The 23,824-nt window shown below is 44.9% G+C and overlaps 2 protein-coding genes across 8 annotated transcripts in view; both read left to right on the forward strand.

Moving 5' to 3' along the window:
* The window catches only part of LOC139531918 (dnaJ homolog subfamily C member 13-like), a 52,170-nt gene extending 45,994 nt beyond the window's left edge, over positions 1 to 6,176 (forward strand). For 6 of the 7 annotated variants that reach the window (XM_071328893.1, XM_071328895.1, XM_071328889.1 and 3 more), the window contains 3 exons: positions 184 to 327; positions 3,384 to 3,483; positions 4,910 to 6,176. In XM_071328893.1, the coding sequence (XP_071184994.1) occupies positions 184 to 327; positions 3,384 to 3,483; positions 4,910 to 5,007 (342 nt within the window). In that variant the 3' untranslated portion in view covers positions 5,008 to 6,176. Of the gene's footprint in view, positions 1 to 183; positions 328 to 3,383; positions 3,484 to 3,701; positions 3,812 to 4,909 lie in introns of all 7 variants that reach the window. The other variant, XR_011666455.1, reaches the window with a different exon arrangement.
* Positions 6,177 to 6,638: 462 nt separating this feature from the next.
* Positions 6,639 to 23,824, forward strand: part of LOC139531906 (DNA topoisomerase 2-binding protein 1-A-like) — a 44,133-nt gene continuing 26,947 nt past the window's right edge. Inside the window, exons 1-14 of the mRNA XM_071328852.1 lie at positions 6,639 to 6,968; positions 7,419 to 7,512; positions 7,651 to 7,785; positions 7,945 to 8,088; positions 8,786 to 8,967; positions 13,164 to 13,357; positions 13,623 to 13,802; positions 17,384 to 17,550; positions 17,810 to 17,973; positions 18,547 to 18,803; positions 18,947 to 19,293; positions 19,430 to 19,602; positions 20,239 to 20,450; positions 20,681 to 21,003. Of these exons, the coding sequence (XP_071184953.1) occupies positions 7,426 to 7,512; positions 7,651 to 7,785; positions 7,945 to 8,088; positions 8,786 to 8,967; positions 13,164 to 13,357; positions 13,623 to 13,802; positions 17,384 to 17,550; positions 17,810 to 17,973; positions 18,547 to 18,803; positions 18,947 to 19,293; positions 19,430 to 19,602; positions 20,239 to 20,450; positions 20,681 to 21,003 (2,565 nt within the window). The 5' untranslated portion in view covers positions 6,639 to 6,968; positions 7,419 to 7,425. The remainder of the gene's footprint in view (positions 6,969 to 7,418; positions 7,513 to 7,650; positions 7,786 to 7,944; positions 8,089 to 8,785; positions 8,968 to 13,163; positions 13,358 to 13,622; positions 13,803 to 17,383; positions 17,551 to 17,809; positions 17,974 to 18,546; positions 18,804 to 18,946; positions 19,294 to 19,429; positions 19,603 to 20,238; positions 20,451 to 20,680; positions 21,004 to 23,824) is intronic.

A 23,824-nucleotide genomic window follows, 5' to 3' on the forward strand; every position in this document is an offset into this window, starting at 1 on the left:
GTGCATTATAGGGAATAGAGCCTTTTGGGATGCTTCCCATCGCTCTGATATAAAGTTCCATTTTCTCACACCATTTCTTACTGTTAATTCCTTTAGCAAAAGACATGGTGTTCTGTCCTTTTCATACGTGTTGTTATTCCATGTTATTTTAGTGTTTTCATGTGTTTGTACGTGCACACACAGGCCCTACGAGTGGATTTGGTGCCGTACCTTCTGCGGCTACTGGAAGGGATCGGGCTGGAGACCTTAGACAACCCCTCGGCCACCAAGGCTCAGATTGTCAAGGCTCTCAAGTCCATGACACGCAGTCTGCAGTATGGCGAACAGGTAAGGCAACACTGGCTATATGTCAAATCAATATATCATCCAACATATCAACAGGACTCCAGACTAACATTTTCCCCTGTTGACAATGGTGCCACTAACTTTTACAGTTGGTGGTACCAGCCCATGATTTGGTCGCACCTATTTATTTTGCAGCATCACGCAATAAAAAAATATCTAACCATTTTATCAAGTCATTCACCATGCTATACTAAGAGGTGTAATAGATTACTGAGATGGTATTCATCTTTAGAATGTTCATGCTGGGAATGCATGATTTAAATATATTTTGTTGTGCAACACAATCCAGGGATTGTCATGAATTTTGGGTTGGCAATTAGGCTATTGTATTTAATTGTTAAAATAGGGCTCCAGAATTTTCAGAATTATATTTTGTTCAATAGAGATGAATTTCACTACATCTTTATGTGCACTAAATATCACAGGCAAATTTATTTGGCGCTAATTCACCACCTGAGCAAGTGGAAACTCAAAACACGTTAGCTAGGTCGCTAACTGGAAACATAATACCCGCTGCTGGTAGCCATGTATTAATCTAACAGTAAATACAGTGTCCTGGGAAAAAACGGTGCAGTTGTAGCCTAGGTTACTACCCAATGAGGCTTACACTCGCAATTGCTCGTTCATCACAGCGGCAGGCCCCAGCGAAACAGAGACAGGGCAGATACTTTTATCACAGGAATCTTGAGGGTAATGCACATCCCTGTTTTTAAACAAGTCACGGTTTTAGTAGCGTGAAAAAAAGAGGACGTTTTGGAGTGAGGGGAGCATGTAGAATGTGCAGCTTGCATCGATGCGACCAATTTAATAAAATAAATAAATAAATAAAAAATGTCACTCACACAGCCAACTCAAAGGGTTGCAAAATGCGACTAAATTGTCGCAATCTGGAGCCCTGTATTAACAACCTGTAGTCTACTGAGACAGAGCACAGCTGTTTGATGTATTTGAGCTTGTAGTTGAAAGATATATGTTGTGTGTGTGATGTATGTATTGTGTACAGTGTTCATTTTGTATACATCAATACTAGAGGTCGACCGATTATGATTTTTCAACGCCGATACCGATTATTGGAGGACCAAAAAAATCCGATGCAGATTCTATTTGTAATAATGACAATTACAACAATATTGAATGAACACTTATTTTAACTTAATATAATACATAAATAAAATCAATTTAGCCTCAAATAAATAATGAAACATGTTCAATTTGGTTTAAATAATGCAAAAACTAAGTGTTGGAGAAGAAAGTAAAAGTGCAATATGTGCCATGTAAGAAAGCTAATGTTTAAGTTCCTTGCTCAGAACATGAGAACATATGAAAGCTGGTGGTTCCTTTTAACATGAGTCTTCAATATTCCCAGGTAAGAAGTTTTAGGTTGTAGTTATTATAGGAATAATTGGACTATTTCTCTCTATACGATTTGTATTTCATATACCTTTGACTATTGGATGTTCTTATAGGCACTTTAGTATTGCCAGTGTAACAGTATAGCTTCCGTCTCTCTCCTCGCTCCTACCTGGGCTTTAATCAGGAACACATCGACAACAGCCACCCTCGAAGCAGCGTTACCCATCGCTCCACAAAAGCCGCGGGGAACAACTACTCCAAGTCTTAGAGCGAGTGACGTTTGAAACGCTATTAGCGCGCACCCCGCTAATTAGCTAGCCATTTCACTTCGGTTACACCAGCCTAATCGCGGGAGTTGATAGGCTTGAAGTCATAAACAGCGCAATGCTTGAAGCAAGAGCTGCTGGCAAAACGCATGAAAGTGTTGTTTGAATGAATGCTTACGAGCCTGCTGGTGCCTACCATTGCTCAGTCAGACTGCTCTATCAAATCATAGACTTAATTCTAACATAATAACACACAGAAATACGAGCCTTATGTCATTAATATGGTCGAATCCGGAAACTATCATCTCGAAAACAAAACGTTTATTCTTTCAGTGAAATACGGAACCGTTCCGTATTTTATCTAACGGGTGGCATCCATAAGTCTAAATATTCCTGTTACATTGCAAAACCTTCAATGTTATGTCATAATTAAGTAAAATTCTGGAAAATTAGTTCGCAACGAGCCAGGCGGCCCAAACTGTTGCATATACCCTGACTCTGCGTGCAATGAACGCAAGAGAAGTGACACAATTTCACCTGGTTAATATTGCCTGCTAACCTGGATTTCTTTTAGCTAAATATGCAGGTTTAAAAATATATACTTCGGTGTATTGATTTTAAGAAAGGCAATGATGTTTATGGTTTGGTATAGTCGTGCAACGATTGCGGCCCAAACTGCTGCATATACCCTGACTCTGTTGCAAGAGAAGTGACACATTTTCCCTAGTTAAAAGAACTTCATGTTAGCAGGCAATATTAACTAAATATGCAGGTTTAAAAATATATACTTGTGTATTGATTTTAAGAAAGACATTGATGTTTATGGTTAGGTACACGTTGGCGCAACGACGGTCCTTTTTCGCGAATGCGCATCGATTATATGCAACACAGGACACGCTAGATAAACTAGTAATATCATCAACCATGTGTAGTTAACTAGTGATTGATTGTTTTTTATAAGATAAGGTTAATGCTAGCTAGCAACTTTCCTTGGCTTCTTACTGCATTCGCGTAACAGGCAGGCTTCTCGTGGAGTGCAATGTAAAGCAGGTGGTTAGAGCGTTGGACTAGTTAACCGTAAGGTTGCAAGATTGAATCCCCGAGCTGACAAGTTAAAAAATCTGTCGTTCTGCCCCTGAACAAGGCAGTAGACCCACCGTTCCTAGGCCGTCATTGAAAATAAGAATGTGTTCTTAACTGACTTGCCTAGTTAAATAAAGGTGTAAAAAAAAAAATCCAGATTTCCGATTGTTATGAAAACTTGAAATCTGCCCTGATTAATCGGACATTCCGATTAATCGGTCGACCTCTAATCAGTACTGTGTCAAAGAGACTTTTCTCCGTAGGACATTCAAGTTGATCTTATCCTATCCGCTGTAGTGCTGTACACGTATCAGTCTGAGTGGTCCTGTGTTGCAGGTGAATGAAATCTTGGCTCGGTCCACTGTGTGGAGTGCCTTCAAAGACCAGAAACATGACCTATTCATCTCCGAGTCCCAGACCGCTGGGTACCTCACAGGTAGGAATGGAATCTGCACACACGTTATGTTATGCGCTACAAAGATGGTAAGTTTAGAGGGGGCATTCTACGGGCTCAATCTGAATCCTTCGTTCTTCTATGCTTCCCTTGGGGCATTTTGTGGCCGCTGCCTCTTCACTTTGTGCTTAGTACCTTCCCTCCTTTTCCTCTCTTCCTCCTTTCCTTCCCTTTCTCCTCTTCCTCCACATTTCCTTCAGGTGTTTCCACTCCCTCTCTCATGGCGGCCAGCAGCCCCCTGCGGAGTGGGCTGTAGTTTCCTGTGCAGGGCCCTCCCAAGCGCGCCTCCTCTCTCTTTGCTCTGACGCAGGTAGACTTTATCCTTGCTCCCATGCCACCCTCCACCTCCACTCTTTGACATGGCACCCTCCATCTTTTTTATTATTTCTATTTTTTTACCCCCTTTTTCTCTCCAATTTCGTGGTATCCAATTGGTAGTTAGTCTCATCGCTGCAACTCCCGTACGGACTCGGGAGAGGCGAAGGTCGAGAGCCGTGCGTCCTCCAAAACACAACCCAGCCAAGCCGGAGGAATGTGTCGGAGGAAACACTGTACACCTGGTGACCATGTCGGCGTGCACTGCGCCCGGCCCGCCACAGGAGTCGCTAGTGCGTGATGGGACAAAGACATCCCTGCCGGCCAAACCCTCCCCTAACCCGGACGATGCTGGGCCAATTGTGGGCCCATGGGTCTCCCGGTCACGGCCGGCTGCGACAAAGCCAGGACTCAAACCCAGAATCTCTAGTGGCACAGCTAACACTGCAGTGCATTAGACCACTGCGCCACTCGGGAGGCCCCGTCACCCTCCATCTTGTGCCACTTTTCAGTTTTTCAATTTCCACTCATCTCCATCTCCAGACATGGATTGGAGAAACACTGTATGGATGAAGTCCCTGTAGCACAAATCAATGGGTGAATCCTCTGAACCAGTAATGGGCCAGCCCTGCCCTTGATAAGCCAACAGTGTCCCTAACAAAGTAAAGTGGCAATATGCTCGCTGACGCTCTCAGTAGCAATAGTTCATAAACTCGTATACCTCCATGCCATCTCTAGCACCACCTCCCCATACAACCAACCCTGTATCATAATCACACGATGTAGCACTTGCATCAGATAGTGACTTCCACCACATCATGCCTCCTCAGTCACCCAGTTTGAACATTCGCAGTGGCCTTTAGTATGTCTTGCGTTGTAAAAATTCTGGCAACTTTCCAAAAATTCTCGGGTTCAAAAAAATCCTTTTAGGATTCCAGATTTCCTGTTTATTCCCTCCTGATTCTAGAAGACGTCCAACCTGAATTTCTGAAACAACTAAGAATTTTTGGAAAGTTACCGGAATTTTGCCACCCTAAGTATGTCTCACTCTTATCTCATCCTCGCTCTCTCTCTCTCTCTGTGGTTCCTGCAGGTCCAGGTGTAGCAGGCTACCTTACAGCAGGAACCGGCTCCACAGTGCTGCCCAGCGTTCCGCCCCCTGTGGACAATGACATTGGAGACTCAGGCTGATTTGACTGACAGACGGAGAGAGAGAAGTGCTCAGGCATCCAGACTACCCTGTGGCTCACAGGCTGCAGCTCAGAGAGACTGCTCAGGGCTCTAGAGGGAGGAAGGAGAGGGGGCCATCACAGACTATCATTGACTGTCTCCAAAATGTCTGCCCTCAAACCCTTAAAATGTCGCTCTCCTTCCCCGCCTCCAAACAGCACTCGTTGTAAACCTTTGTTTGATTGTTTTAAAGCAAATGATAACACTTGTCATCGAGTCGACCTTTTTTTTTCTTCTGTTTTTCCGCTTAGTTTTTTCCAATGAGACAAATAGTTTACTTTTGTATGAATATATTTTTTAATCTTAATTGTTTTGTGTGGGGGGAAAGACGAACAGAAGAAAATTTGGACCTACCTCCCTCCATTTTCTTCTCCTTCCTCTCTCCATCATGCCCGGTCTCACTGCTCTGCCTGGCAGCACATACCCTCACAGATCACAGCCACGAGTCCTGAAGGAGGGTACATTATGTGTATCCGGCCTGAACATGTGATCACTGGAAAAAGATGAACTTAATCTCCTCCGATCACCTGTTTACAGGACCAGTCAAACCTTTCCTAATTTTATAATATGTTTTAGTGTCGTATGGAAAAGGTTGAAAAATGTTGTAAGGAGGAACTCAAAGAACTGTGGTGTATTATTGCTCTGGACCCCCCTCCCCTCCCCTCCCCTCCCTCCTCTAAAGGGAACAGCGCCGGGGACTTTGAGACAGATGCTGACGTCTAGTCTTGCCCTGTCTACCCCTTTTTGAAGTGGTCACATGTGCGTTCATTGTCTCCTTTCTGTATTACCCCAATCATGATGATCCTGCTCCATACTTTGCTCTGCTCACTCTCTTTGAAGTTTGACCTTTCTGCCACCACCAACAAAATATTTTTTGTTATTTTCCTTCCCCAGAATGCAAAAAGCACTCTAATATTTATAGGTAAATAACGGTCTTTACCAATTCAAATGAGCTTCTGCTGAGACATGAGGAATGATGCTGACTCTGATTATAAATATATGTGAAAGACTAGTGCAATTGTGAAATGTTCAATGTAATATGACAAACTTTCTATATTGAATGTACATTTTAAAAGAATCAGTCGCACTTGTAAATACAATTTTAGGAAATAAAAAGGGAATCCACACTTGTTTTCTTCATAATGTGTGTTTCTATTGTCAGTACTACTAAGAAGAATGAATGACTATATAAAGTACAGTCAGATAAGAGAAATTTTCAACTTTATGCCAAAGTGGGGCATAGCAACACTACATACATTGACAGAACAAGCATACTCTTGTGCCATAAAGGTACAGAATCTTGAGCTGCAGTACACATACAAACAATACACATCTATTCACAATTTACAGCCCATACTTGTTACTATTTCTGATATTTTAAGTAGACTGGGCTTCAGATTTGACCATATTTTTAAAAATGTAATCTTAATGGTGTGCAATTGGTGGCATGCTGAATGAGTTACACAGCAGGCAAGGGTAAGTGGAAATCGGGTTGAATTAGAGTTTATTTATATGCCTGCCAGCAGAGGGCGCACGTTCAAGTAAACTTTATTTTCTTAGGAGAACCTACAACCTCACTTCCGTCTGCTTCTGATTACGACTTCTGCGCGCGAATAGCAACGCCTCCAATATGTTTGAACTATTTGTTTTCTTTTTATTTGTTGTACACAAGTGATCGATACAATTGACGATAACGATTGTTTGTTCAGATTTAAACATCTTATTTTGATGGTCTTCAAGCTTTGTGAATGACGTTCCAATTCGAGCAGGCATCCAGTCTTCATTTGGGGCTCGTGCACCAGTGATTTTGGCCCCTTGCGAGCTCGACTTTAAAACCTGTTAATGTTGCTTGCTAGTTCTAGATAATTTAACAAACCAAGTTATTTCCGAAAGGAAAAATATTATATTGGCGGACCAATAAGGTAAGAACATTGGTGAACCAGGACCCGGTTTCCCAAAAGCATCTTAAGGCATAAGTTCATTGTTAGAACCATAGGATCCTAGCTATGGTTCTAACGTTAAACTTGAAGGTATATGCCTTTTTAAACCGGGTCCTGAACTCATCCCATGTCCCAGACGTTTAGGATACACACTCCGCACATTCCCGACCAGAACAGAAAGTGACTGCCTTGCAATATTGATTTGTCAGCTAATGTTAGCTAGCTAACGTTAAATATGTAGATGACGCTATAGTCATTACTGATACTGGCAGTAAAATAAGCTAACGTTAGCTGGTTAATAATGTCATCTAGCAACTAGCTAGCTATGTTCTCTGTAACTAGCTAACGTATGTCAAGAATTAAAGAGCCGGTGTTAGCCATATGACTTCCTAATTCCATTTTACGAATTAATGCACTTCTGTCACATGGTAGGTTGACCATGTCGAAAGGAGATAGAGATGGCTTCGTTGTGAAGTTTGTAGAAGGCAATGGACGAAAGACAGAACTTGCTGTCAAGGCCTATGAGGTGAGTACAACTTTGATTACGATACCAGTGCCGCTACTGTAGTGTCCATGACTAACCACTAACATTTGATATTAAAATTAGTAATGCTTTTGGTTTATGTTATTGAAATGACTCATCTTTCTATTCCTTCTGAAACAGGCCATAATGGCGCTCCAGTCAGAGAATTACTTGAAGAACATTGATGAGGAGACTGCATTACAGATGGACCGTAATGACAAGTCTCTATTTGTCTTCAGTACCTTTTCCACTCCAGCCTTCCACCACTGCACAAAGGTCTGTCTCAAGACGCACACATTCCCAAACCTGGCTTCTACCTACTTATCCTCACAAGTCACAACATGTTAAGAACACTGTCAGCATTCAGCAATGAAGTCTACTGAAAAATTGTCAGTAGTGTAAAACTTTGTTTCCCTCCCTTTGTCTCTGTGAAAGCTGGGCTGTCGAGTGGTGAGTCCACTAGTGGTGCTCTTCTGCCTGCAGCAGCAGCGCTGCGTTCCCAAAGCAGAGCAGCCTGTCTACAACATGGCCATGGCTGATGTCACCATCTCCTGCACCAGTCTGGACAAGGAGGCTAGGGTAATCCATTGCTTTCCCCTCTACTCTGCTTGACTCGTCAACATTGATGGCAAGTGTTTTTCATGCCAATTATGTAATACATCCACATAAACATCCTTACAGGGGAGCTCTTGAAAATAGAACCGCCTCCCGAGTGGCGCAAGGTACTGCATTGCAGTGCTAGCTGTGCCACTAGAAATACTGGGTTCGAGTCCAGGCTCTGTCGCAGACAGCCGCTACTGGGAGACCCATGGGGCGGCGCACAATTGGCCCAGCATCGTCCGGGTTAGGGGAGGGTTTGGCCGGGCACAGTATACGCTGACACGGTCGGCAGGTGTACGGTGTTTCCTCCGACACATTGGTGCGGCTGGGTTCTGGGTTAAGTGGGCATTGTGTCAAGAAACAGTGCGGCTTGGTTGGGTTGTGTTTCGGAGGACGCACGGCTCTCGAACTTCACCTCTCCCGAGTCCGTACGGGAGTTGCAGCGATGAGACAAGACTGTAACTACCAATTGGATACCCCTAAATTGGGGAGAAGGGGGGGGTGAAAATAGAAACAAAGCGTAATTTTACCCTGAGCAGTGCGAGCCTCTTGCGGGGCTGTGCTGCTTAGAACCAGGTTATATTGAAATGAATGGGAGCATCTCACGCCCAGAAAATGTTATGCATCCAATGTAGCAGGCCTGTTAGTGACTGTGTGTCTGTCTCTGTACCTCCAGTCTGACGTGATGGATCTGGTACAGCTGATGGGAGGGCGGGTCTATCGGGACCTTAACGTGTCTGTCACTCACCTGGTTGCTGGGGAGGTGGGCAGCAAGAAGTACCTGGTGGCCGCCAGCATGGAGAAGCCCATCTTGCTGCCCTCCTGGGTCAAAACCTGCTGGGAAAAATCACAGGACAGGTAATAGGGATTTTTATGCCTTTCTCATTTTGACAGAGACATTAATGAGAAGCTATGTCTGTGATCAACCAAAGATATAGCAAGTATGTTAAAAGTGTACACCTAGTTTCAAATTGAATTAGTCATATGTACGGGACACATGCTATACACGTCCAACAAAATGCTTACTTGCAGGTTCCTTCTCGACAATGCAACAACGAAAAGAAACAATAAAATATAAGAATACTAACAAAGTAAATGGTTCAGTAAAATACACTGAACAAAAATATAAGCTCAACATGTAAACTGTTGATCCCATGTTTCATGGGCTGAAATAAAAGATCTCAGAAATTTTCCATAGACAAAAAGCTTATTTTTTTGTACATTTTGTGCACAAATTAGTTTACATCCCTGTTAGTGACCATTTCTCATTTGCCAAGTTAATTCATCCACCTGACAAGCAAGAAGCTGATTAAACAGCATGATCATTGTGCTGGGGACAATAAAAGGCTACTCTAAAATGTGCAGTTTTGTCACACAGCACCATGCCACAGATGTTTTAAGTTCTGAGGGAGCATGCGTTTGGCATGCTGACTGCAGGGATGTCCACCAGATCTGTTGCCAGAAAATGTTATGTTAATTTCTCTACCATAAGCTGGCTCCAATGTTGTTTTCGAGAATTTGGCAAAAGCTCCAACAGTCCAACCGGCCTCACAACCGCAGACCACGTGTAACTGCACCAGCCCAGGACCTCTACATCCATATTCTTCATCTGAGGGATCATCTGAGACAAGACACCCGGAAAGCTGATGAAACTAAGTTTGCACAACCAAAGAATTTCTGCACAAACTGTCAAAGTGCCTCAGGGAAGCTAATCTGCTTGCTCGTCGTCCTCACCAGGGTCTTGACCTGACTGCAGTTTGGTGTCGTAACCGACTTCAGTTGGCAAATGCTCACCTTCGATGGCCACTGGCACGCTGGTGTAGTATGATCTTCACAAATTAATCCCGGGTTTCAACTGTACCGAGCAGATGGCAGCGTCATGGGTGAGCTGTTTGCTGATGTCAACGTTGTGAACAGAGTTCCTTATGTTGGCTGTGGGGTTATGGTATGGGCAGGCATAAGCTATGGACAACGAAGACAACTGCATTTTATTGATGGCAATTTGAATGCACTGAGATTCCATGACAAGACCTTGAGGCCCATTGTCATGCCATTCATCGGCCAGCATCACCTCATGCTTAAGTGTGATGTACGGCTCCATGTCGCAAGAATCTGTGCATAATTCCTGGAAGCTGAAATGTCCCAGTTCTTCCATGGCCTGTATACTCACCAGAAATGTAGTATATTCACTAGAAATGTCACCCTCTGGATTGACGTGTACGACGGGGTGTTCCAGTTCCCGCCAAAATCTAGCAACTTCGCACAGCCATTGAAGACGAGTGGGACAACATTCCACAGGCCACAATCAACTGCCTGATTATCTCTATGCGAAGGAGATGTGTCGTGCTGCATGAGGCAAATGGTGGTCACACCAGATACTGACTGGTTTTCTGATCCACGCCCCTACTTTTTTTTTTTTCGTTGGTGGTGTTTTGACCAACCGATACATATCTGTATTAACAGTCATCTGAAATTTGTAGATTAGGCTCTAATTAATTTTTTTAAATTGTGCAGTATTTAGCAATTATAATAGTCCGGTAGCAGCAGTTGTGTGTGCGTGCAGAGAATCAGAGCAGGTGGTCAGTTCAAGTGTTCAGCAGTCTGATGGCTTGTAGATACGAACAGGCTCAGAGAGAGTTTCTATCAGACGTCATGCTCCGATACCGTCTGCCCGACCGTAAGGGAGTGAACAGCTTGTGGCTGGGGTGTGTGGGGTCATTGATTATGCTGCAGGACTTCCTCAGGCACTGTGGTGTCGTCAGCGAACTTGATGATGGAGTTGGTGTCGTGCAAAGCCAGCCAGTCGTGGGTGAATGGGAAGTACAGCAGAGGACTGAGGACACAACACAGGGGGCCCCTGTGTTAAGAGTCAGTTTGGAGGAGGTGTTGTTGCCAATCCTCACAGCCTGTGGTCTGCCTGCCAGGAATTCCAGGATCCAATTGCAGAGCGTGGTGTCCAGACCCAGGGCTCTGAGCTTGGTGTCGAGCTTCAGGAGAACAATGGCGTTGAATGCTGAACTGTAGGTATTCCTCTTGTCCAGATGTATTGCGGCTGTGTGAATAGCTATGGAAATGGCATCTTCCGTGGAGCGGTAAGCAAAATTGGAGTGGGTCCTGTGTTCCTGGCCTTGATGTGAGCCATTCCCAACTTCTCAAAGCACTTCATGATGACTGGGGTGAGTGAGACAGGGCGATAGTCATTTGGGCATGTCACATTGTTTTTCTTGGGCTCTGGGACAATGGTGGTCTCCTTGAAGCAGGTGGGAACTACAGCCTGGCACAGGGACAGGTTGAAGATGTCAGAGAAGACACCCGCCAACTGGTTAGCACACACTCTGAAGACGCGGCCAGGGATGACATCTGGGCCGGCGACTTTGAGTATTCACTCTTTTGAGAGTTTTCCTCACATCAGCCTCAGAGAGAAAGCACTTGGTCGTCCGGAACAGCGAGAGACTTCTAGGATGGCTCGGTATTGTCTGCCTCGAAGCAGCAATAGAATGTGTTAAGCTCGTCTGGGTCGGAGGCTTTGGCGGGCAACACACACACCTGGATTTGCCTTTGTAGTCTGTGATAATCTGTAGTCCTTGCCACATGCGTCGCGAGTCAGTTGTCGTACATCAATTCAAGTTTGAGTCTGTATTGTATTTTTGCGTCCCTAATGGATTTGCGAAGCTCTTGCCTTATACGCATCACCGGGGTTCATTCTGCTGACATTGAATGCTGCAGTACGGGCTCTCAGCATGGTATGGATAACTCCTTTCATCCAGGATTTTTGATTGGGGTATGTCTGGATTGTTATTGTGGGTACATCATCAACACATTTCCTAATGAAGCCTGTGACTGACGATTTATATTCCTCAATGTTGATGGATGAGTCCTGGGTGGATGAATCTTTTAACATATTTCAATCAGTTCTCAAAACAGTCCTGCAGCATTGAGTCTGCCTCCTATTCAGCGCCTTACTGTTCTCTGTATTGGTAGCTCTCCCTTGAGTTGCTGCTTGTAGACTGGGAGTAAGAACAGAGAGACGTGATCCGATTGGCCGACGTGGGGGCCGGTGATGCCTTTGTATTCGTCACAGATGTTTGTATATACATGGTACAGCACATTGTTTCCTATTGTGGGGCAGGATATATGTTGGTGATATTTTGGAGAAGATTTGTTTTAGCGTGCTTGGTTAAAATTGCCTGCAATGGTCTCCCAGTGGCACAGCGGTCTAAGGCACTGCATCGCCACAACAGCCTGGAGTTCGATCCCAGGGATTGGACATTAGCCATCAGGATACTAGGAAGAGGAGACCGTGTAGTCCGTCTTTTCAGCCTAGCTTGGAGTCCCATTTCCTCCTTCGTTGCCTTCAGTCATCTTGGTCAGCAGCAACCGGTAAGCCCGCTGTGCGTGGAACGAAGGAGTGAATGTAGTATTCCAGGTCTAGGAGGCTGAGAGAAGTGTGTACCTTCAGAATCATGATCCAGAAGTGTTTCAGTCATAGGACGTTATTGCGCTATCATTCTGAGCAAACAAAATAATAATTAACGCAATTATTTTTTAAAGCCATAAAAAAAAAGAAGGGACCGGCAAGATGCGCGCCCTCAGCACCTTCATCTCATCGTATTTACTAGATGCTCCATGTAGCTGCACTTGTATTTGACTTGCATACCTTTAAGGTGCAATATTCAGAAATCACTCTGCCATTTCCTGGTTGCTAAAATAGTGTGTGACAAAACAAGCAATACATGGTGTAGAACAAGCAATGCATTACCATCTGATCTGCTGTGAAATATATTTTCGGTTACCAAAAATATTGTATTTTCAGCTGATTGAAGCTTGTGTACAAAACTGCAAGTAAAAGACGCAAAAACGAAACTTAAGAACAGAAAGCATAGAAATGGCTCACAAGAACAGACATACCGCTTCTTAGACTTGCTTTCACTCAAAATGACAGATCTATAACTCGCGTTTCCATGTGAATTTGGTGGGGTCACTCAAAAAGTTACGTATTGCAGCTTTAAACCGATCTACTCATCTCCCTGTCCCGGTCTCTCTCTTCTCCTCAGCCTGTTCAGATACACTGACCTGCCCGTAGAGGACTACTTGTGCCCTGTGCTCTGTGGCTGCACCGTCTGTGTCACAGGCCTCTCAACGGTGGAGCGTAAGAAGGTGCAGAGGCTCTGCCAGCTGCACGGGGCCAGCTACACCGGACAGCTCAAGATGAACGAGTGCACCCACCTCATCGTCAGCGAGCCCTCGGGTAGGTCGAACTTACCTTTTATTGTTCAACTTAGTTAGGTTCAGAATCAGTTCAGCACACATTACAAATAAATTAAGAAGGGATAAATCCTGCTTCAGCCACTCAGATATCTTTTCCTTCATAATCACAAGGACAGACATGCTTCAGCCCTGTCTTTCTGATGTCCTTTCATATAATAACAGCGTTAGGTCGTAGAGTTCCTGAGTCTCCTACTGCTACCCGGGTTCCGTCACTTTCACTGATCCCTCTCTTTCTGTGCCTGCAGGTCAGAAGTATGAGTGTGCGCAGAAGTGGAATGTCTTCTGTGTGTCTCTGCACTGGCTGTTTGACAGCATCGAGAAGGGCTTCTGCCAGGATGAGAGTCGCTACACGGTGGAGCGAGGGGATCAGAAAGACAGCAAACCCCACACCTCTACTCCGACCGGGACCAGCAAGAAGAAAGAGGGTGAGGCGCCAAGCTTAACATTTATTTTGACCATTTTTTATTTCAGAATTTTATGACTGATTATTCAATAGTAAGGATGTGCGTTGTTATTTGACTATCTAAATGGATGTTGGTATTCGATTTCTTGAATACATTTTTGCTAAACTAAATCAATATAAGCCTATTTTAACAATGAAAAGGCTTTTTCTAAATGACATTTAAAATATCAGTGTGGCATTCTTACATCCAAGGATATACCATGACATTTCAAATGATTAATTTAATATAACAATGTAGTTTTTATGACGTGCACGGTGCGCAACCATGAAAAGACCAGTAGCCCAACAGTTTGAGTTTTATTTTGACAGGGACGGTGCACATTAATCAACGTTGCAGTAAAAGTGCCGGTTTTATTTAAATCAATAACAATACAGACAAACAATAAGCAGTGAGCACATGCAGAGCAACATGGGACAAGTAGCACGCAGACCGAGCAATAGCCCAAAAATCAACAAAACAGAATACATAAAAGCAACCCTGTTTCAACACCTCACAAGCGACAGACATGGAAAGTGGTAGCCTTCGTGTGTAGCGTGTTTGGCCAATCAAAGCGGCAAAGAGGCTCAATGTGTAGCAAATGGAGTGAGCTCACTAATGCAATGCAACGTGGAATGAAATGACATAATTAAAAGTTAGTGAAATGAGAAGGAGCAGGATACAACGAGCACCCACAGGTGGGCTGTTTTATCTGAATGGGGTTGGGGAGAAAGCGCAGCATGTGTCCTCAATTAGCCTAGCTTGCTATAGCTGTGTAGCTTCTCTGGGCTACTCCCGAGGGGCTCATCGGTCTAAGGCACTACATTGCAGTGCTAGAGGCGTCACTACAGACGCGGGTTCGATCCCGGGCTGTATCACAAACGGCCGTGATCGGGAGTCCCATAGTGCGGCGCACAATTGGCCCAGTGTCGTCCGGGTTAAGGGAGGGTTTGGCCCGGGGGGGCTTTACAAGTAGGCCGTCATTGTAAATAATAATTTATTAACTGACTTGCCTAGTTAAATAAATATACTCCAGTAAAGACGGGAACTGTTAAATGGGATGATGAATACCATTGTGGCTGCTACAAGTTAGCTAGTCTTGGCTGTAGCCGAGTTGCCTTTGCATCTCTCGCCCTCTGTCTGCTCGCTACACACACGTCCTCCGCAGCTGCAGCAATAGAGAACGGTGTGAATATGGCAAGTGTCCAGTGTTCAATAGAGCGCCAGCATCTCTCCCTCGCGCCGCAGAGCTCAGGTTAAAAACGTAGCTACGTTAAAAAATAAATATATTTTCGTTATCTGACAAATTCACGATACTGTTAGAATAGTCAAATTATTTAAAATCCCTATTCAATAGATCTGTATTGACTCTGAAGGGCAATTGTCGTGTAGCGTAAGAATACACATGCATACATAAACTCAGCAAAAAAAAGAAACCTTTTTCAGGCCCCTGGTTTTATAAGTTAATTCTTAAAAATCCAATTAACTTCACAGATCTTCATTGTAAAGGGTTTAAAGACTGTTTACCATGCTTGTTCAATGAACCATAAACAATTAATGAACATGCAACGAGCCTGAATCTCAATCCCATTAAGCACATCTGGGACCTGTTGGATTGGAGGGCTAGGGCCATTACCCCCCAGAAATGTCTGGGAATTTGCAGGTGCCTTGGTGGAAGAGTGGGGTAACATCTCACAGCAAGAACTGGCAAATCTGGTGCAGTCCACGAGGAGGAGATGCACTGCCGTACTTAATGCAGCTGGTGGCCACACCAGATACTGACTGTTACTTTTGATTTTGACCCCCCCTTTGTTCAGGGACACATTTATTCAATTTCTGTTAGTCACATGTCTGTGGAACTTGTTCAGTTTGTCTCAGTTCTTTAATCTTATGTTCATACAAATATTTACACATGTTAAGTTTGCTGAAAATAAACGCAGTTGACAGTGAGAGGACATAAATTTTTTGCTGAGTTTACATACATACAATGGCAAGAAAAAGTATGTGAACCCTTTGGAAATACCTGGATTTCTGCATAAATTGGTCATTAAATTGGATCTGATCTTCATCTAGGTCACAAAAATAGACAGTCTGCTTAAACTAATAAATCACAAACAGTTATACGTTTGTGCCAATTAGATGTTCATGTCTTTATTGAACACACCATGTACACATTCACAGTGCAGGGTGGAAGAAGTATGTGAACCCTTGGATTTAATAACTGGTTGACCCTCCTTTAGCAGCAATAACCTCAACCAAACGTTTTCTGTAGTTGCGTATCAGACCTGCACAACGGTCAGGAGGAATTTTGGACCAGTCCTCTTTACAAAACTGTTTCAGTTCAGCAATATTCTTGGGATGTCTGGTGTGAACTGCTCTCGAGGTCATGCCACAGCATCTCAATCGGGTTGAGGTCAGGACTCTGACTGGGCCACTCCAGAAGGCGTATTTTCTTCTGTGTAAATCACCCAACTTCTGTTGAGCTTCGTTTGGCAGACAGACAGCCTAACATTCTCCTGCAAAATGTTTTGATAAATCATTTTTCCATCGATCGCAAGCTGTCCAAGCCCTAAGGCAGCAAAGCAGCCCCAAACCATGACGCTCCCTCAACCATACTTTACAGTTGGAATGAGGTTTTGATGTTGGTGTGCTGTGCTTTTATTTTCTCCACACATAGTGGTGTGTGTTCCTTACAAACAACTCAACTTTAGTTTAATCTGTCCACGGAATATTTTTCCAGTAGCGTTGTGGAACATCCAGGTGCACTTTTGCAAACTTCAGACGTGCAGCAATGCTTTTTTTGGACAGCAGTGGCTTCTGTGGTTGTCCTCCCATGAACACCTTGTTTTACGTATCGTAGACTCGTCAACAAAGATGTAACCATGTTCCAGAGATTTCTGTAAGTCTTTTGCTGACACTCTAGGATTCTTCTTAACCTTATTGAGCATTTTGCGTTGTGCTCTTGCAGCCATCTTTGCAGGGCGGCCACTCCTAAGGAGAGTAGCAACAGTCCTGAAATAATGATGATCATCAAGGCTTTTAGATACTTTTGTAACCCTTTATGCAAGTCAACAATTCTAAATCTTAGGTCTTCTGAGATCTTTTGTTCGATGCATTGTTCACATCAGGCAATGCTTCTTGTGAATAGCAAACTCAAATTTTGAGGGTTTTTTTATTGGGCAAGGCAGCTCTAACCAAATTGTCCAGTCTCGTCTCATTGATTGGACTCCAGGTTAGCTGACTCAATTAGCTTTTGGAGAAGTCATTAGCCTAGGGGTTCACATAATTTTCCCAACCTACACTGTGAATGTTTAAATTATGTATTCAATATAGACAAGAAAAATACAATTTGTTTATTAGTTTATGCACACTGTCTATTGTTGTGACTTAGATCAGCTCAAATTTGATGACCAATTTATGCAGAAATCCAGGTAATTCCAAAGGTTTCACATACTTTTTCTTGCCACTGTACATAAACACATGCTGCAAATATCCATATTATAATGCTTCAAAGCGCTTAGAAATAGCCCCTGGTCACAATGAGGTAATTTGTTGTTTTCCTACAGAGAGTGCGTCTCTACTGGGCTTGAGCCACATTTCTGTGAACAGCAGCATGACGGTGAATGACACGGCCTTGACCAATGCCACGCTCAGCCGGCTGGACACACCAGACCCTATCGACGCTCTGGACATCACAGTCGGCCCCGCAGACGACTTGCTGGACGGCTGCAAGGTCAGTAGGAGGTCCTTTCAGCACTTCATCTTGATATGAGCCAGTCGCTGGAGATTCTATAAATCTACTCTCTATGGAGTAATCAAAGGTTACTTTTCCCACTGAGGCCTTATAGAAATGCGCTAACCAGAAGTTCAATTCCGGTCACTTACAGACATGTCATATACCTTTTGGTTCTTTATTCCTTACGGTTTCTTATTGTAAAGCCACTTTGGATTTTAGAAAACGCAAGTTGAATTTCCGCTGTCTTCCCCTGTAGCTGTACCTGTGTGGGCTGCCAGGGATGAGGCTGGAGAAGCTGCGTCGCCTGGTCAACATGGCCGGGGGCCTGCACTTCAACCAGCCCAGCGTGGAGCTCACCCACGTTGTCATGGGAGAGACTGACCAGGAAACCAAGACCTTCCTGGCCAAAGCCACACACAGGTCAGTCAGGACCACAGAGCTGCTGTTAGACACACACAGCTGTTGCATATCCATAATGTACTACGCTTAGGTTGATAAGCTTTGTCATTTAAACCATCATTTGTTCAAGTACGGGTATCACGAGGTTGGTGGCACCTTTAATTGAGGAGGACGGGCTCGTGGTAATGGCTGGAGCCTAATCGGTGGAATGGTATCAAACGCATGGTTTCCATGTGTTTGATGCCATTCCATTTGCTCCATTCCAGCCATTATTATGAGCCGTCCTCCCCTTAGCAGCCTCCACTGACGGATATAGATGCAGGAAAGCAGTCTTGAATCCAAGCACTGTAGATAGGTTTGCAAAATTCCATTAATGTGCACAAAATTCCCAGGTGTTGCAGAAATCCCAGTTGGAATATCCCTGGAATCAGGAGGGAATAAACAGGAAATCCAGAATCCACCAAACTGTATTTCTGGAAAACCTGGGAATTTTGGATAATGAATTTGCAAACCAACCTGTTGTCAAGTAGGAAATAACCTATGACGGTTATCTTGTGCCTTGACGTGATCCCATCTTTCTGATCTCTCCCCCAGGCCCCATGTCGTGACGGTGCAGTGGCTGCTGGATAGCTTCTCCAGAGGTGGCCTGCTCTCCGAGGGGGACTACCACCACCCGGCTTGTCTGCCCCCCGCCTCTTCAAACGTGGCCATGCCTGCCCCCCGCACCTCCGCTTCCCGCCCCTCCTCCACCACCTCGGCTCCCCCCCTTGCCCACGAACCAGCTACCCCTCGACACAGGAAGGCCGAGGAGGACATGCTCTCTCAGTACATGGATGACGACCAGACAGTGGGTAAGGGAGGAGCTCCTCTGTGTAGCAGCTAGACCACAACTCAAAGGGGTCACAGCACGGTCACCTGCAATCCCAGGTACCATGTACCACCATCATATCCTCCTAACTTCCTCTCTTCATCTGCTATTTCTCTCCAACCCCAGTGGAGATGCCTCCACCAGCTGACAGCAGCATCCACAGGAGGCAGAGCTCTATAGCACCAGAGCCCTGGGTCTCAGCCCCAGACCAGGCTTCTACTATAGCCGAAGGTGGGGCCGGAGCTGACACCACCCTGCAGGAGGCCAGTGAGGCGGGCCTGTTTGCGGGGAAACGCTTCCTCCTGGTGGGCTTTGGGGCTGAGGCGGAGGCCCAGCTCTCCATGCTGGTGACGGAGAACTGTGGGAAGGTCCTGGTGGGGCGCATGCGGGCCGTGGCTGACTACGCTGTGGTGCCCCTGCTGGGCTGCGAGGTGGAGGCCACTGTGGACGAGGTGGCCACTGATACCTGGCTGGTAAGAGAGGGAATTTTGACAAACATTCTGGCTCCATGTTTTTGATGTCTTTGGTGTGGGTGGGCTCTTCAGGCCAAGTGTGGGATTCTTCATTAACCCATATTGTGTGCGTTTTAATCAATGTGTCTTTGTGTAGGCTATGTGTGTGGAGCAGCAGTGTGTGTTAGAGCTGGGCTCCCACCCCTTGTTCAGCCCTGTGTCAGTGATGGAGGGCCGCTCCCCTCTCAGAGACTGTGTTCTCTCAGTCAGCCAGTTCACCGGGGCGGAGAGGGAGTCCCTGGTAGAGCTAGCCAAACACCTGGGAGCCAGGTAACCACCTAACCACCACACACACAAGGAAGGACACAGTTTGCTCTTGTAGTATACAGGTTGCACAGTAGTTAAATGGCACCAGCTGAAGTTAAAAATAATAATAAATAAAAGTTTATCAAAGCTACAGTTCGTCAAGTACAGCGGTTGCTAAGATGAAGGGCCACATGTTCATATGGACAGAGTATGTTCCAGCGTTCTGTTATATTTAGTGTTTGAATGGTTTGTTTTTAAGAGATAATTGTGATATAATGGACACACTTACATCAAAGGACTGCACATTTTCATATGGGCTGTAGGCGGATCCAACCTTTCCAATGAGACCTTAGGGAACTCCTAAGTCAATACTTGATGAAGACACCATTAGCAGCAAATACAGCTGCAAATCTTTTCAGATAAATGCTTTGTTGTTTTTTTTGACATTCTAATGTTAGTTATGCATCATACTCAGTCACACACACACACTGGATATACTAGTCCCTTGTCACAAACAGACATGGATTGCACTGAGAACAAAATAACCTGTGGCTTATGCGTCAAACTGAAAGCCTGCAACAAGAACCTTTGTGGCGTATTTGAGTAGTTTCTCTTGTCTTACTACCTTCTCTCCTTTCCATCTATCCATCCTCCGGACAGTGTCCAGGACTACTTTGTGCGCATGGCCAATCAGAGGAGGGGCATGCTGGCTAGTACCCACCTGGTTCTGCAGAGCCCTGAGGGCACCAAGTACCAGGCGGCCGAAAAGTGGGGGCTGCCCGCCGTCACCCTGCGCTGGGTGCTGGAGTCTGCCAGGTCGGGCCGGAAGGCAGAAGAGGGGCGATACCTGGTGGACTTGCCCCGTTCTCCAGGTCAGTCTGCCTCGCAATCATAGACACTTCTTGGATTTTAATTTAATGCCAGCATCAGTGGGGTGATGAATTACGTTTTTGCAACCGTTTTAGTAACTTCTGGGCCAGTGAAAGCTTAGCATTTAATTTATTGAGAGGGGATGAGTTTTGCACAAACAGTTTATGCTCTACTGTATGTGATAGATCTCACCTTCATCTGAATCAGTGTATGTATTCCCTCTGTTCCCCAGAGAGAGAAGAGGAGAGTTTTGTGGGCGGTTCGCAGAAGCAATCCATGCCCCCTCCCCCAGCCCGTAACAAGTCCCCAGAGATTCCCCTGCTGGGTCCCCAGAGCGGGGCGGCCGTCACCCCACTGGACACGCGCCGTTTCCAGAGTAAGGTGTTCCGCTCCGTGCTGGACCAGGGCCAGCTAGACAAGGACTGTACCACCCCGGGAGGTCAAGAGGGGGACAGGAAAGCAGGGGGGCAGAAAGAATCCCCAGCGCTGCCGTTGGACACCCCCTCCCGCTTCCTCTGCCGAGACCAGCTCTTCAGACCCACCTTCAATGTCAAGGTAAGATTCACTTGTCTCTATAGTATACAACATTTTAAGAATACCTGCTCTTTCCATGACAGAATGACCAGGTGAAAGCTATCATCACGTATTGATGTCACTTGTTAAATCCACTTCAGCAGTGTAGATGAAGGGGAGGGGATGGGTTAAAGAAGGATTTTTAAGCCTTGATACAATTGAGACATGGATTGTGTATGTGTGCCATTCAGAGGGGGAATGGGCAAGACAAAAAATGTAAGTGCCTTTTGAACAGCAGGTATGGTAGTAGGTGCTAGGTGCGCTGGTTTGTGTCAAGAACTGCCACGCTGCTGGGTTTTTCATGCTCAACAGTTTACCGTGTGTATCAAGAACGGTCCACCACCACAGGACATCCAGCCAACTTGACACAACCTTGGGAAGCATTGGAGTCAACATGGGCCAGCATCCCTGTGGAACACTTTCGACACCTTGTGTTGTCCATGCCCTGACGAACAGAGGCTGTTCTGAGGAGGAGGGGGGGGGGGGGGGGGAGTAACTAATGTTTGGTATACTCAGTGTGCAAAAACAGTCATTGACGGAATAGTGTTGAATATTGGGCTGTTACGGTGACCGTGTTACCGGCAGTCACGAGTCATGACCGCAGTCAAATTCCACCTGACTGTTGAGTCATAGTAACTAGGCTTCTCCAAAACTGCGCTTTGATGCCGCTGATGGCCGTTAGTACCCTACCAAACTTGCTAGCGGCCAGTCGCTAATGGCCTAATACCCAGCGCCCTTGAACGCGGCTGGAAAGCACATAGGCTGGAGAGCCTAGTGAAACGTGTTCTTATAAGCCCAATCATTGCCCAATCTTGTGTGGAAACAGAGTTTTGACTGGCTGCTTTTTAAGAGGATTCCAGCTTTCTCGTGCTGCTATATTTATTTCTCAATTCTTAAAATTAAGCACATTAATTTGCTTTACAACCGGTGTATCCTACCTGGCATATTAAAAAAACTTAACCGCACATAACTTCCGTTCGAGTGCAGGCTACAGATGATGTGATATTGCCAACTGCTTTAATGATTTTCTTTCATTGGCAAGATTAGCAAACTTAGGCAAGATATGCCAGCAACAAACGCTGACACTACACATCCAAGAATATCTGACTAAATTATTAAAGACAAGCATTGTGATTTTGATTTCTGTAAAGTACGTGTGGAAGAGGTGAAAAAAGTATTGTCTTTCAACAATGAGGAGCCACCGGGGTCTGACAACTTGGATGGAAAATTACTGAGGATAACAGTTGATGATATTGCCACTCCTATTTGCCATATCTTCAATTTAAGCCTACTAAAGAATGTGCCCTCAGGCCTAGAGAGAAGCAAAAGTTATTTGCCTACCTAAGGATAGTAAAGCCCCCTTTACTGGCTCAAATAGCTGACCAATCAGTCTTTTGGAAAAAAATTGTTTGACCAGATATAATGCTCTTTTACAGTAAACAAATTGACTTTCGGCACGCTTATAGGAAAGGACATTCAAGCACAGCACTTACACAAATGACTGATTGGCTTAGAGACGTTTATGATGAAAAGATTGGGGGGGCTGTTTTGTTAGACTTCAGTGTGGCTTTTGACATTATCGATCATTGTCTGTTGCTGGAAAAACATGTTTTGTATTTATTATGGATCCCCATTAGCTGCTGCCAAGACCCATACTCCACTACCACATACTGTTGAAGTCGGAAGTTAACATACACCTTAGCCAAATACATTTAAACTCAGTTTTTCACAATTCCTTGTCTTAGGTCAGTTAGGATCACCACTTTATTTTAAGAATGTGAAATGTTAGAATAATAGTAGTGAATGATTTATTTAAGCTTTTATTTCTTTCATCACATTCCCAGTGGCTCAGAAGTTTACATACACTCATTAGTATTTGGTAGCATTGCCTTTAAATTGTGTAACTTGGGTCAAACGTTTTGGGTAGCCTTCCACAAGCATCCCACAATAAGTTGGGTGAATTTTGGCCCATTCCTCCTGACAAAGCTGGTGTAACTGAGTCAGGTTTATAGGCCTCCTTGTTCGCACACGCTTTTTCAGTTCTGCCCACAAATTTTCTACAGGATTGAGGTCAGGGCTTTGTGATGGCCACACTACAACTTTGGAAGTATGCTTGGAGTCATTTCCCATTTGGAAGACTCATTTGTGACCAAGCTTTAACTTCCTAACTGATGTTTTGAGATGTTGCTTCAATATATCCACATCATTTTCCATCCTCATGATGCCATCTATTTTGTGAAGTGCACCAGTCCCTCCTGCAGCAAAGCACCCCCATAACATGATGCTGCCACCCCCATGCTTCACGGGTGGGATGTTGTTCTTCAGCTTGTAAGCCCCCTTTTTCCTCCAAACATAATGGTCATTAGGGCCAAACAGTTCTATTTTTGTTTCATCAGACCAGAGGACATTTCTCCAAAAAGTATGATCTTTGTCCCTATGTGCAGTTGCAAACCGTAGTCTGGCTTTTTTATGGCGGTTTTGGAGCAGTGGCTTCTTCCTTGCTGAGCGGCCTTTCAGGTTATGTCGATATAGGACTCGTTTTACTGTGGATATAGATACTTTTGTACCTGTTTCCTCCAGCATCTTCACAAGGTCCTTTGCTGTTCTGGGATTGATTTGCACTTTTCGCACCAAAGTACGTTCATCTCTAGGAGACAGAACGCGTCTCCTTCCTGAGCGGTATGACGGCTGCGTAGTCCCATGGTGTTTATACTTGCGTACTATTGTTTGTGCAGATGAACGTGGTTCCTTCAGGCGTTTGGAAATTGCTCCCAAGGATGAACCAGACTTGTGGAGGTCTACA

Source organism: Salvelinus alpinus, chromosome 10, assembly GCF_045679555.1.
Source record: "Salvelinus alpinus chromosome 10, SLU_Salpinus.1, whole genome shotgun sequence".
NCBI classification, from domain to species: Eukaryota; Metazoa; Chordata; class Actinopteri; order Salmoniformes; family Salmonidae; genus Salvelinus; species Salvelinus alpinus.